This window comes from Octopus bimaculoides, chromosome 7, assembly GCF_046866305.1.
Source record: "Octopus bimaculoides isolate indiv1 chromosome 7, ASM4686630v1, whole genome shotgun sequence".
NCBI classification, from domain to species: domain Eukaryota; kingdom Metazoa; phylum Mollusca; class Cephalopoda; order Octopoda; family Octopodidae; genus Octopus; species Octopus bimaculoides.
This window is the reverse complement of record NC_142934.1, coordinates 4,346,666-4,362,050: the sequence shown is the minus strand read 5'-3', so window position 1 is coordinate 4,362,050 and position 15,385 is coordinate 4,346,666. Positions and strand designations below refer to the sequence as shown.

The following is a 15,385-nucleotide window of genomic DNA, read 5'->3' as shown; positions in this document are numbered from 1 at the left end:
TTACAGTTTATTTATATTCAAGAGCCATAAATTGGTTCAAACGAGGCTAAATATGTAGCTGCAGTTAAGTTGTTGAACAGGGTCCGTCAGTGTCAGCAATGTCGTCATCAGGTTCCTGGCAAACTTCCGATGATGGGCCAGGAATGGGATTCTCAAGTGATGAAGTAGCACTACGAGAGAGGGCATTTTTGAAGACTTATTCAGGTGTCATCTGTCTCATTAGCATAGGTTTCTGTCCAAGCAATGTCTCTATAATTGAATAAACTCCACTAATCTGTTGTTCACTGATAAATGCATGTTGTTCAAGGCCAGCTATTAACTGATCACAATTTTTCTCCATATGTTCCATAGGAATTTTTTCACCCGTCTCCTCTATGTCGTCATCACTACCATTTTCATTTTTATCCCTATTTAACACCATTTCACCAATTTCCCCATCACTCAAAGGATACACAACAGGTGCATCCTTGTCAATGTTTAGCATTTCTCCAATGTCCGCTTCTTCTGGATCACTTCCGCTTCCACACGATAAACTTTTAGCCTAAGTTACGAGTTTTGATATCATCTTCTCATTAATGACACGAAATCCTCTGAGCTCGTTATCTGAGTCGTTTTCATCCAACATCATTATTGGCCAAATTCTGTGCCAGGCATTTGTTACGGTTAATTTACCAATATCATTCCAAGCGTTCGGAACTGAGCAAATGGCATCCTCAACAATGAACTCTTTCAGAGAGTCTTGCATTCTTACTCCTTTATTGACTGTATCAGGGCACAGTTCATAAAATAATTTTTATAGTTGCTCTGCATGGAGCGTAAAATTCCTTGGTCACAAGGTTGTAAAACAGATGTCCCATTGGGAGGCAGGTGAATAAAGTGTCTTGCTCAAGAACACAACACACAGCCAAGTCCAGAAATCGAACTCACTACCGCATGATTGTGAGCCCGACGCACTAACCACTGAGCCATGACAGCTTCATATATGGTACATCATGACATTTCCATCAAGATCTAAGAGGTACTTAGGGAAATACTTTACAAGCACAAAACAAAAGCGTAGATACGGTTGTTGACGTTTAACTCCACGCCAGCGTTGGCTGAGGTGACCCACGATCAAAAGCATTTTGCGTTTTAGGAATACTGTGTTTTTTCTTTTAGGTGGTTTGGTTGTACGCGTCAGTAAATAAGCAGGATGGACAACTATAATTGTGTTTATTAAGAGTTATTTCCCTTACACATCCCGAGATCTTTAAATCATGAGTGATCGGTCGCTTTCCAACGGTTGAGACCTCCGGCGTTCTTGGTCCTATGGACCATATCCTTGCTCACTGCTATCGGAGCGGAGATTGCTGTCCGTAAGTGCGAGCCCCGTGGGTCAAGGTGGCTGTTCTAGTACGTCTCCCTTGCTATCATCCGGGGCAATGCCTTTTCCATTTTGTCTACTAGTGCCATGAGAAATGCCCCCCGACTACGATTAGAAGAAAGTGGTCTTTACTTAGACTGTCATTCTATTTACATTATCTCACCACACAATACCAAGCAATATAGTTTCATAGCAGAAACTAAAGGCCAGCCATTGGTCATATGTGAAATGAGACTGCCAAGCTCCTACTTCTTAACCAGACAACCTGCGCTTATATTCAGACATATCAACTCAAGAAATATTAGCGGAATATTTCCATTTGGTCTTTCACTTAATATTTTACGTTTAATACGTTTCTAGCAGCGCACATGGAAATGTTCAATGCCCATTTTATGGTACAGTGTCACCCTTAAGCGTCCTCTTCCAGCCTCTTTTCTAATTCTAGTTTACTCTTTTACTCCTTTATTTGTTTCGGTCATTTGACTGCGGCCATGCTGGAGCACCGCCTTTAGTCGAGCAAATCGACCCCAGGAGTTATTCTTTGGAAGCCTAGTACTTATGCCATCGGTCTCTTTTGCCGAATCGCTAAGTTACGGGGACAAACACAGACACACAAACATATACACACACATACATATATACGACGGGCTTCTTTCAGTTTCCGTCTACCAAATCCACTCACAAGGCTTTGGTCGGCCCGAGGCTATAGAAGACACTTGCCCATGGGAATGAACCCGGAACCATGTGGTTGGTAAGCAAGCTACTTAACACACAGCCACTCCTGCGTGTACAAAATGTTACAAAACATTTTTGCTTATCTTCAACGCTGACAGTTTGCTTTCTTTCTTGATTAACAAATCGTATTCTTTTTGTGTTAGTGGGGAATATACCGTATTTTAACGTGTATAAGGTACCATTTTTTGTCAAAAATCGGGTTAAAAATTATGGGAGTTTCTTATAATCCCTTACAAAACCTTTTTCCAAATTTTAATAGGATGCAGAAAACGAAAACCAAGAAACAATTGATTGACTGTTAAAGCAAAAGGGAGATAATTTTAAAAGATTCCTTTCCACTATTGGCAAGAGGTCTGAAACTTTGTAGGAGTGTGTGTGCATGGAGGGGGGTAGTCAATTACATCGACCCCCAATACTCAACTGGTACTTATTTTATCGACCCTGAAACTATGAAAGGCAAAGTCAACCTTGGTGGAATTTGAACTCAGGACGTAAAGACGGACGAAATGACGCTAAGTATTTCGTCCGGGGTGTCAACAATTCTGTCAGCTCATTGCCATTAAAAATTTAAGATTACAAATTAATCTTTCAAAGCTAATTTACATTCTTAGAAGAGGTTCTGATCTTTCGGCTGAGTCTAATCCTGTTGAATATACGAGGTGTTGCTGTGGGGTAAAAAGTTTGTTTCCCAACCATATGGCTCCAGTTGCGTGATCCATTGCGTGGCACTCTGGGAAAGTGTCTTCAACTATAGCCCCGCACTGACCAAACGCTTGTGAGTGGATTTGGTGGATGGAAACTTAAAGAAACCTGTCGTGTCAATTCGATAAAAAAAATAATAATAACTAGCATTGTCGGTCTGGACCTATGATAGAAGACACTTGGTTGAAAAACGAGTTTCTTAACTACAAAGCCTCCACTCCTCTGCTTATATGTTAATTATGTAACAATTATGGAGTTGATGATGTTTGCAGTTACACTATATAAACAGCTGTAGAGCAAAAGAAATGAAAATTTTAAAATATCATCGGGAGATTTTGTTTTTTATTCTTCCAAATAAACTATGAGTATGTAGAGTTATCGATTTAGTCTTCTCAGCAAGGGTGTGATCTCACTGGTTCGTATGTGCTCCTCATTCACTCTATATGCTGAAAGGATTTTCCACCCCTGTCTTAAGCGGTTGATCCACCTGCTAGAAATGGTAGCGAAATTCCACTCAGATTATACCCTGCTTTCTTAAAAAGATATGAGTCACATTGGATAATGTTGTCTTTGATGCAATACACTGTCAGTAGCATAGATACAGGGGGTAGGGATAATAGGGGTGGTCCACGCCGGCCAACACTTTTATGAGGGAAGTACTTTTAGGTCCGCTGTATAAGCATGTATAGATTCAGGGGCCCTGTGTCACACACTCGAGCTATGCCACTGTGCATAGCTTGATCTCGGCTGAACTGGAGCCACACAACAACAACAACAACAACAGCAGCAGCAGCAGAAACAGTAGCAGCAGCAGCAACTGCAGCAGAAATAACAACAATGTGGTTCGACGAACAAATGAGGGAGCATCAACGTGGTCGTTCGGGCTGCTAGAAATGGCAGCCAAACCTCCATTAAATCAAACCCCATTTCAGAGGTTTTCAAACGGTGCACCTCTTGGGGCATCTGGGTTCGCTGCACACACTTCCAAATATAAGTTAAGGTTTTAGAAAGTATATATTATACTTGAACGTCTTCAAGATTGTGTTGTAACGAAGTTTCGTTACAACACAATTCTGATTATTAAAAACAAAACAAAACAATACAGAAGGTGAGTGTATTTTATCTTTTATTCGTTTCAGTCAAGCAATCTCAGCATTTATTTAAATCTCGCATTTATTCCATCGGTATCCTTTGATGGACTGTTAAGTAACGAGGACGTAAACAAACCTACACCAGTTGTCGAGCGGTGAGAAGCACAAACACAAGCACAAACACTCACACACACACTCACACATACATACATGCATATATACATACATGCATATATACATACATCAGGTGCTGCTTTGGCATGTGATCTACAAGGGAGATTGCTTTAAATTACTTTTTAGTTCACTTTTCAATTTCTAAAAACCCATAAGGTGTTGGCTAAAGATTTTTACAATGCGATCAGTGACGAGATGAAAGCAGTCGCAAGGTGTTAGTCGAAAGGGTGGCACTTGTCATCGAGAAACTGGTCGACAAGGCGCAAACGTGTGTTCGGCCCTGTGTGGCCAATAAAGAAAGCTATCTATCTATCATCTATCTATCTGTCTGTCTGTCTGTCTGTCTATCGATCTATTTTTCTAAACCAATCTTCCTCAACCATTTTCCCCCTATGGACCCCTTTTATTCTCATTTTACTCGGGTGGACCCTCCTACCCATTAAATGTTTTAAAAATCCTGTTATATTTTAATAATTAAATATTATAAGAAATTGTTTTAAAAAATAATATCTTTCATAAAAAGGAAAACAAACTAGTTTTAAATCTCTGGGCGAGAAGTAAGTAATAACAGTACTACAGAGTAAAGCCTATTTGCCAACTGAGTGATTAGGACGATGTGGGGACATTAGCTCCCTTATTCGAGGTATAAGGATGCAGTTGTGAGCTGGCAAAGATGTTTTCCTGGGGCTAAAAAAAAGTAGTACCATCGTAACATCGTCCTAATCAGGACTGCCACTTTACGTTGGCAAATAGATTTTACTCAATATATTTCATGTATTGTAGAAATTTAACCAATTTATTAAACAAATTTTAACAACAAAATCTTACATAGATCTCTCCATGGGTCGTATAGCCCCCGAATGAGGACCACTGATGTAAACCTTCAAGACTAGCTCCAGCATGACCGTAATCCAGTGACTGAAACAAGCAAAAGATAACTATGTGTTTATAAAATTCTTCGTTATATTTCTCAGTATTGTTGTTTCCGTTTTTCAATCTGGAGTCCGCAGAATCAGCAGGTTATGGCGTCGTCATAATTTTTTCAACTTTGTTGTCCTACTCTCGCATGGCTATTTGCTTTTCTCCTACTACAATTTCATCGTTAACCGACGTGATTTGATCATGACGCAGAGCAGTGGTGGGAAAATATTTTTCTCGACCTCACCTAGTTGAACAGGTGAGAAAGAAAGACAGACACTAATTACCTGGATTGAAGTACCTGCCCAAGTGAGTGTCAGACAGATAGAGGGAGAGGGAGAACTAGATATTGAGTGAGTGCTAGTGTGAGCTAGTGAGAGAGACAGAGGGACAGTGAGAGAAAGACGGAAAGTAACGTTACTTACCTGTAGGAAGTCAGATTAAATTAGGTTGAATGATTTAAATTTCGTCATGTCTCCCTTAAGATCTTACCAGCTCTTGGTTATTTTGATCTTCATAACAGTGTCTATTAAATACAGTAAGTGAATCTATCTTCTTATTTAAACCACCTTAAAAATATTCATTAACTTAATCACACGCATATACGTATAATTAGTTATACCTATCTTATATCTCCTCTGATTAATTAGATTAACTTAAGGCATGTATAATAGTATGATAGGTATTAAGTTAAAAAAATGATAAATGCTTTTTCTTTGATGTTTATATTCCTTTTTTTTTTGTTCCTTTTTCAACATGAAATGGTCAAATGTGTGTTTTTTAAAACTGTGACCTATATACACTAAAAAAAATGACTGTATGGTGTATTATAAAGAAAATATAATGAGGTTGAATGTTTTTGTTACAATACTATGATGGACTAAGAAGTTTATTATATCTACAAAGCTTGCTAAATTTTTGACCTTTTAGCCAAGACTATATATACACAAACACTATATATGTATATTAATTTTGGTTTCTCTAAATTTGGTATATCAGTTAAGAAAAAAAATTAACACCAAAAAGTACACTAAATGTCCTATTTTTACTTACTGTTTTGTGGTTAATTTTATTCCCCGAAATTATCCAATGGAGGTTCTGTTTATTCATTTTTGCACCTTTCAGAATTTTATTTCTGTTATTATTTGTTATATCTTTATTGTTGTTGTTTTCCTTTTTGAGCCGTGTAAACCCCACCCTTTTGTGTTCATATTTCCTCTTTTGATGTTGTCCTCAATATCTTGGGCCCTCGTCGATAAATCATCATCATTAATATTTGTTCGTTTTTTGTTTTTCTTTTCTTCTTTAGCTAATAATTTAAGAAGATTAAAACGTCCTGATTTCATAAAGTTTAGCCTTGTTTTCTGTTGTGTTTGTGACGGGTTGATTTCACTGAAACTTGTTGCATTCCACATTTTATGTAAACAATAAAAGACTCCCCTGCCAGTTATGATAGCCACATTCTTCAGGCTAATAAACTACATAATTAGCTGTTCGCAGTAATACATACTGAAAGTTAACAACTATTTTGATTGCTTTTTACTGTCTCATATGAATAAATATCGAGGCCATATTTGCCTATGGAAACATGACAGTATTGATTTATTTCAATGTCTACCTTTCCAAGTTGGTTTTATGTATTTTTGTTCCCCGAAAAACTTCGCGAGTGGCCGTCAGCTTCCAACGAATAAATTTCTGGGAGCCGTAATGTGGGCATTCGACCTGATAGAAATAGCAACTGAATTTCCCCGATGTCACTCTACCATCATTATATATATATATATATATATATATATATATATATATATATAATAATTAAAGTCATCAGAGCTATCCTCCTCTAGGAAAACTGATTGGTCACGATTGGAAATACCGTTGATCATTGATAAGTTCGATCATGGTTAACCCAAAGTTAAGCAACAATTGTCCGTGTTGAGTATTTTTTTCTTTCTTTTGTAAATCCGAAACCGAGAGAGGAAGAAAGTAAGAGAAATTGGCAGAGAGTAAGACAAAGGGAGTGGCTCAGCGAAATTGTATATATATATATATATATATATATATAATCTGAAGTGTACAGTATTATATATCCATTACAGCCGATCTTACCACTCGGTTTTGCATTAGGGATTCAACGGAGTTGAATTCAACAATTCGATTATGTAACCCTGCGCTAACACTCCGTTGAATTCCTAGCACGAAACCGATTGGTAAGACCGGTCGTAATGGATATATAACACCATACATTTTGGATAATCTACCCACGCTATTGACAGGGCATTTTTTCCCCTGACTTATGGACTCTTTGACGACTTACACAAATAGATATACTGTGACCTGTGTGTGTTTAAACCATTAAACAATTCCTTTTTAATTCTGTGAAACCGGATCGTTTTGGAAAGCATTAAGGTGGCTGAATCGATGAGGTATATAATACAAATTGAAATTTTCCAACATTTGATAGTGTCTTTATCTTTTCTTGTTTCACTCATTGGATTGTGGCCATGCTGGGGCACCACTTTGAATCATTTAGGTGAAAAAGTCAACCCCATTGCTTATAAGTCTGGTATTTATTCTATTGACCTCGTTACCAAACTATCAAGTTATGAGAATGTAAACAAACCAACATCAGTTGAATGTTGTGAAGGGGACAAACTCAAAGACACTCACTCACTCACTCACAGATGTATATACCTATATAATCCAGGCTTCTGCACAGTTTCCGTCTATCATATTCACTCACAAAGCATTGATCAACCCTAGGCTATAGTAGAAGACACTTTCCAAAGGAGTCACACATGGATTTGAACCTGAAACCACATGGTTGCAAAGCAAGCTTCTTAACCGAAAGAATTGAGTTCCTGTTCCAGCCATCTTCGCATTCTTAATAATTTCTTAGTTTGGCACCAAAATATTGGATGCTACACACAAACATTGCACATCTAATGGAGCACAGTGTGGTTTCAGGCATGGGCAGACTGGGTAGTTTCTCAGAGGGGTTGCATGGGTCTAGGGGTTCAATTCTAGTCTATGGATGCTGTGATTTGCTGTCAAGAAATAAATAGTTGAGGGCCCAGTACACTGATTTGCCTGGAAACCTATTATGCTGCTGAGACGACTCTGATGGAGCATGCTTGCTTCATTTCTTTCTACCCTTTGCAGGTACTCTGCATTCAGGGCCCATGTCTCACTACCATGTAGCATTGAAGTTCATACACAGGCAGCATACAGTCTGGCTTCCCTCAATGGAGAAAGTAGCACCCTTAAACATTGGCCAGCCTGCACTGTTGTTGATTAGGTCCCCTTGGTAAGAGATGAAAATCTTGCTTCCCAACAATGTAATCTTGGATTCAGTCCCACTGCTTAGCACCATGAGCAAGTGTCTTCTATTATAACCCAAGGTCAACTAAACACTTGTGAGTGGTACACAGATACCCTTACATACCCCAGCGGTCTGTTATGGTGGCTATTCACTCTGTTAAACCTTGTACAATTGTACAGGGATGGGACGGTATTAAGTGTATTATATTTTTGAACCACAAGGCAAGCAAAACACTTGATTTAATGGTGTTTTCTAATGTTTTAGTATCTAACAATGTTACATGGTGCATCAAACAATCTTTTACAAGCACTTAAGCCAAGTCTTTGGTCTGACAAAACTTTGTTCTCTGACCATTCTTAAAGACTTTGTAAAAAGAGCTACAGGGTGCTACCATTTCTTATCTGGTTAAGCCAGTAAAAAATAATAATTCATTGGGTTTTGAATTTAAAGACATCTAAGTGGATATTGGAAGGCAACACAAAACTTCAAAAAATAAGCATCAAATGATCTTTTCTTTTCCACCTGAGATAACCATGTATCTCATCTATAGCAAGATACCTGTGTCTGTTTTTCTATCATAGTTTAACCTCTCATCACCTGACATAAAGCTACCTCTTTCAATCCTACCCAGCCCTGCAGTTGATGGCTTGTCTTGTGAATTACTTGGCAACCTCACAGGTGTTGGTGCCACTTAAAAATCACCTAGCACACTCTGTAAAGTGGTTGGCACTAAGAAGGGCATCCAGCCATAGAAACCATTCCACAGAAGAGCCTGGAGTTTGATGCAGTTCTTTCATTTTTTTTCCAGTTCCTGTCAAACCAACCTCTGCTAGCATGGAAGAGGGATATCGTGTGATGACAAGGATAATGACATTTTTGTGATTTATGTCTGAATCTTATGAAGATTACTGTTTTTTTTTTTCTTTCTTCTCATTAACTGTTTCTTTCTTGATCACCTTTCAGCTGATGCCATAATGTGCCATCGCTGCTACAGTGCCATGGGTGGTTGTGGCTACGATGTTAACTGGCGAATGTATCCGTGGCGGTCTTGCCCTAACTCCGAGTTTTGTGTCAAAGTTATGGAAAAAGTTGGAAGTAAGTCTACGGCATTCCTTTCTATGTTTTCACATTCTGTGAATGAATTACAATTATTATTTTCTTTCTATGTCCAGTTGTAAGGGCAGGGGTGACTGTTTGGTAAGAAACTTGATTTGGAACCAGATGGTTGTGGGTTCAGTTTCACTGTGTGCTACCTTGGTCTTCTATTAGTGTCTCCTATTATAGCCGGCTATACGACACAATCTGTGTCCTTATATTTTTGAACAAGAGAATATAGCACCCCCACTCAGCTCAAAACAATATCTGCGTATCGCGATTTCTGGGTTATTTACCTTCATCAGCACAGAATAATTGTTTGGCTAGAGATATTGTTTTGAGCTGAGTGCGGGGTGCTAGATTCCCTTGTTCGAAAATATAAGGACACAGATTGTGTTGTATAGCCAGCTGGAGATGATGTCTCCTTCGTCCTAAACCAGGACTGTCATGTTATGTTGGCAAACAATCCAACAATTCTCTCTCTCTCTTTCTCTCTCTCTCTCTCTCTCTCTCTCTCTCTCTCACACACATACACACACACATACTGCACATATTTACAATCAAAATTTTTCATTGTTTTTTTTTAACTTTAATCCTTCACCATTCTTCAGATTACTCTATCAGATGCATGAGGTGGAATCAAAATGTTCCCAGACATTGTAGGTTTGGTACGAGAAGCCAGATCTGGCCTTTTTAACATAAAACAGGAAGAATATTTGGGCCAGATATGGCTAATAGAAATGTTAATACGTTAAACAATTATATAATTGTGTTTTGTAATGTTTTTTACTTTGTTTCAGGTGAATATAAAATCATTCGTGAATGCGAACATGAATTGGATAAGAATGTCCGCCATCGATTGATGATGCCAGTTTTGAGACGCCATGGATACTGTGAGCCTGCACGGAAAAACGATCCTCGCAACCCATCAGTGTTAACAGATTCTTCAATTCAGTATTGTTTCTGTAAAGACTGGAATGGCTGCAATACTGCAACTCCACTACAGGGATTCACTCTTTTGAAACTAATTTCTGTTTCCCTCACACTTCTTTTGGTTCTACATTAATTCCACCTCAGAAGTCAACAGCAAACTTCCAAATATTTTGTATATCATTTTTTAAAATATTTTTTTATAATTCCATGTATATATATATATACTTTGAACTCACATATCAGCCGTCACTATAACTGTTTGTTATGTATATATGTGTGTATAATATATATATACTTAAAGCTGCAAAAACATCACAAAAACACTACTACTAGGAGTTTCACCTTCCAGTTTGTAAGACGGTTGTGATTCAGATTGGGACAAGAAATAAGTCGTATTCACAATATATAATGGACAGACACACTTTCAAATGTGAATTGCATTATAATATATTATATGTGTTGCATATTTCTTGTTCCATTCTGAATCCTGAATCACAACTGTTTGATGAACAGGAACATGAAAATCTGAGTATCAGTGTTTTTTCAATGTTTTCGCAGCTTATATACATTTGTGTGTGTATATATATGTATGTGTGTAATGTATACGTTTGTGTGTGTGTATATACATGTTTGTGTGTATGTATATATCATCATCATCATCATCATCGTTTAACGTCCGCTTTCCATGCTAGCATGGGTTGGACGATTTGACTGAGGACTGGTGAAACCGGATGGCAACACCAGGCTCCAGTCTGATTTGGCAGAGTTTCTACAGCTGGATGCCCTTCCTAACGCCAACCACTCAGAGAGTGTAGTGGGTGCTTTTACGTGTCACCCGCACGAAAACGGCCACGCTCGAAATGGTGTCTTTTATGTGCCACCCGCACAAGCCAGTCCAGGGGCACTGGCAACGATCTCGCTCGAAAATCCTACAGGAGCCAGTCAGGCGGTACTGGCAACGGCCACGCTCAAAATGGTGCATCTCATGTGCCAACCGCACAAGAACCAGTCCAGGGGCACTGGCAACGATCTTACTTGGCTTGCCGGGTCTTCTCACGCACAGCCCATTTCCTCGTATATATATATATATATATATATATATATACATCACACACACCATATATATAAATATATATATAGCTATTATGCGTGTTTAAAATGTCTAATTTATCGTTGTCATGTAAAATGTGTCTGTCTTATGTATACATGTAATATATACTATGTTTAAACATTTTAGGAAATTTTTTAAAGCAAAAAAAGAAAAAAAAAAGGAAGAAATGTAATTTCATTATTGAATTTCTGTCATTTTCTAATTTGTAAAAAGAAATTTTGTATGATAATATATTTGACATACTATACTTTTATTCTTTCTCTTTTCAAAAATAAAAAAAAAAACCCTTATATTTTCTCAATATATTTTTGTTTTGAAATTTCTCTAAATTTAGTAGAGTTGTGAGTATTATGTCCATTGAACTCAGGAGCTGGTTTACAGCTGACCAGAAATTTTAAGAACTTTGTAATAAGTAAATAACAACAAAAGAAAAAGAAAAAAATTTAAAGCTGTGTATTCTATGAATCTTTTTCTTTATTCCTTAATTTCTAATTCAAGCTTCTAATCCTGCCAAATATTATGAAAATATAATTATCTCCTTTATAATTAATGTTCTCTGGGGCAGCAGACCCCAACATTTTTTGCACCATGGAATGGTTTCATGAAAGACAAATTTTTCTGCAAACCAAGGAATCATGTGCATAACAGAACACAAAGAACATGATATAGAATTTAATCATTACATATACTAGGAGAAAGATTGCCCTCTAGGCTTCTGCTAACCCCTTGATAATATTTTCATATTTGATTTCCAATACTAATAATTTTTATGTTTTACGTCTAATTATTTTTTTGTATAATAGTGTTTGCTTGCTTAGTAAATATTACTTTCATTATTTCATCATAATCATAATCTCTCTTGTTGAATAAACATCAAGGTAGTGCAAGTACGTTTAGTGTGCAAAAAAGCTTTTTCAGTTGCATATTTTTTTGAATGCCCTTTGTTGAATTGCAAAATTCTAATGCAATATTTGTGTAATAACGAAATCATAACTGGAGTGTGTGTGTGTTTATATTACAGAGACAGTGTGTGTGAGAGAGAGAGGGGGGGGGGAGAAAGAACATTGCAAACATTGAATGAAATAAACATGAAATGAAAAAAAATCATATAAATAGGCGTAGGAGTGGCTGTGTGGTAAGTATCTTGCTTACCAACCACATGGTTCTGGGTTCAGTCCCACTGCTTGGCACCTTGGGCAAGTGTCTTCTATTATAGCTTCGGGCCGACCAAAGCCTTGTGAGTGGAATTGGCAGATGGAAACTGAAAGAAGTCCATCGTATATATGTGTGTGTGTGTTAACATGTGGCTAAGTGGTTACTGGTATTCAACTCATGATCATTAGACTGTGAGTTCAATACCTGGTGGCACATTGTGTCCTTGAGCAAGACACTTTATTTCACATTACTCCAGTCCACTCAGCTGGCAAAAATGAATTGTACCTCTAATCCAAAAGGACCAGCCTCGTCACTGAATTTCCCTCAGAACTACGTTAAGGGTATACGTGTGTCTGTGGAGTACTCAGCCACTTGCATGTTAATTTTACGAGGAGGCTGTTCCATTGAGCGGATCAATTGGGATACTCGTCACTGTAACTAATGGAGTACCAGTGTTTGTGTTTGCTCCCCACCACCACACTTGATGACCAGTGTTGGTTTGTTTGTTTCCTCTTAGCAGTTCAGCAAAAGAGGTTAAGTCATTTTACTTGAAGGGCAACCCTTCAAGGAGCAACCCTTCAAGGCTGTTGCTCCAGCATGGCTGCTGTCAAATAAGTGAAACTAAATAAAGGTATATTTGGTGATGCTTTTATTTTTTCTTTCTTTCTTTCTTTTATTTGTTTCAGTCATTTGACTGTGGCCATGCTGGAGCACCGCCTTTAGTCAAACAAATCAACCCCCAGGACTTATTCTTCGTAAGCCTAGTACTTATTCTATCGGTCTCTTTTGCCCAGGGTGCCACACAGTAGGACTGAACCTGGAACCATGAGGTTGGTAAGCAAGCTACTTACCACACAGCCACATTATAATTGTTCTCCTGTCTCTGGTCTGTAATTTTATTCAGCTTCACAGCAGCATCATTGCTAGGTTCCTGCCTCTTTCCCGGTCTTCAATCTATTCATAGATGCTGAGCTATTAAAAATGGCCACACACACACATTGCAGACATGAAACACTGAATTTTTCGCATATTTATGTACTGTAGAAATAGTTTTCTTTGTATTGTATAGCAATTTAGTTCGCTTTTCTGTAATATTTCCATTCACAATTGTTCCTTTGTGGTCAGTTTATAGAATGAAAATTTCCATTTCTGTCATGGCTTTTACACTTTCTCACAATTCCTCGCAACAACTTAACAATGCTGGCAGCCATTCTCCATATTTCACTCATTAGTCACAGTCTGTACATTGATGCATTCTTTTATTCTTTTACTTGTTTCAGTCATTTGACTGTGGCCATGCTGGAGCACCGCCTTTAGTCAAACAAATAGACCCCAGGACTTATTCTATCAGTCTCTGTTGCCGAACTGCTAAGTTACATAAACAGACCAACATTGTTTGTCAAGTGATGGTGGGGGGGGGGGGGCAAATACAAACATCTACATATACAGACACTGCTGACCTCCCCTGTTCGAAGGTTATAAAGGACACAGGTTTCGTGTGTCACATAGCTAGCTAGAGGCGATGGCTTCTTGGAGCTAATTCACGGCAGCTTTCGTCCTAATTTTGGGACTGCCGTGTTGGCTTGGCGATAACTATTAATTTCCAGTACCGCTGCCGTAGTCTCCTTTAGAGAGACTTAGAAATATTAATAACTCTATTATATATATATACATATATATATATATATATATATATATATATATATATATATGTACATAAATATACAAAGGATTTCTTTCCATCTACCAAATCCACTCACAAGGCTTTGGTCGGTCCGAGGCTATAGGAGAAGACACTTGCCCTAGGTGCCACGCAGTGGGACTGAACCCGGAACCACTCCACAGCCTTGGAGTAGTTAGCTGCAATTTTCATCTTTTACTTGTTTCAGTCATTGGACTGTGGCCATGCTGGGGCACCGCCTTGAAAGGTTAATTTAACAAATCGACTCCAGTATTATATCAAGTCTGTTATTTATTTTATCAGTCATTTTTGATGAACTGCTAGGCTAGAGGGATGTGAACTAGCTGACACCGGTTTGCAAGAGGTGGTAGGGAACAAACACCAAGACACACAAATACATACATACATATATACATATATGTATACACACATATATGACAAATGAAAGATGGAAGATGGAACATATGAGAAATTATTATTAGTTATGACAATTGTTTCGACACATCTAGCATCGATTCCTCATGGGTGGGACACTCAACAACTGGTTCAGGAGCATCCAGTGGTGCAGATGATGTATCTCATTGGGTGATAAATAAATACAACTCATTAAAATAACTGTTCCACATTGTAATTTCCCGTTTTGTAGAAAGAAAAGCAGCCAGACAGAGGAAATATCTTCATCTATATAGAAGATCAAAAATAAAATCTCAGATGGAAAAGAAAAGAGAAAAGAACACACAATCCAGTGAGAAAAGTATCAAAAATATTTCTGGTAGGAGGTACAGACCTCAGGAATCTCCTCCACACACGGTCCTATCAGAATCATTCTTCATTACTTTTTGCAGCTGGATTCCCAAGCCTGACCAAGACAATGGATATTATCCAACTGTCTTGTTCTTGGTCAACTCCTTGATTTCTTGCAACATTGTCATCACGTGACCATAGTACCAGAGCTGCAACTTCTTAATGCAGAGAAGTCTTCGAAATGTATTCTGCAACTTAGTGGAATGTTACTAAGGCAAGTGGAGGAAGTATCTTGAAGCCATATTCAAGAAATACATAGGCAGCCTTTAGCTTTGCAACACTCCAATCATATGTACATTCCTTT

At 38.0% G+C, this 15,385-nt stretch overlaps 1 protein-coding gene across 1 annotated transcript; it reads left to right on the top strand.

The window, feature by feature from the left end:
* The first annotated feature begins 4,641 nt into the window (after window positions 1-4,641).
* Window positions 4,642-11,744, top strand: LOC106874124 (UPAR/Ly6 domain-containing protein crim). The gene is made up of 3 exons (XM_014921739.3): window positions 4,642-5,521; window positions 9,266-9,397; window positions 10,198-11,744. Exons 1-3 carry the CDS (start codon window positions 5,455-5,457, stop codon window positions 10,461-10,463), a joined length of 465 nt encoding a protein of 154 aa, XP_014777225.1. The 5' UTR covers window positions 4,642-5,454; the 3' UTR covers window positions 10,464-11,744.
* Window positions 11,745-15,385: the final 3,641 nt, after the last annotated feature.

Coding starts and splice junctions, on each gene's coding strand:
- LOC106874124 (XM_014921739.3), top strand. CDS start 5,455: ATGTCTCCCTTAAGATCTTACCAGCTCTTGGTTATTTTGATCTTCATA. Junction 5,522..9,265: donor AACAGTGTCTATTAAATACA/GTAAGTGAATCT, acceptor ATCACCTTTCAG/CTGATGCCATAATGTGCCAT. Junction 9,398..10,197: donor AGTTATGGAAAAAGTTGGAA/GTAAGTCTACGG, acceptor ACTTTGTTTCAG/GTGAATATAAAATCATTCGT.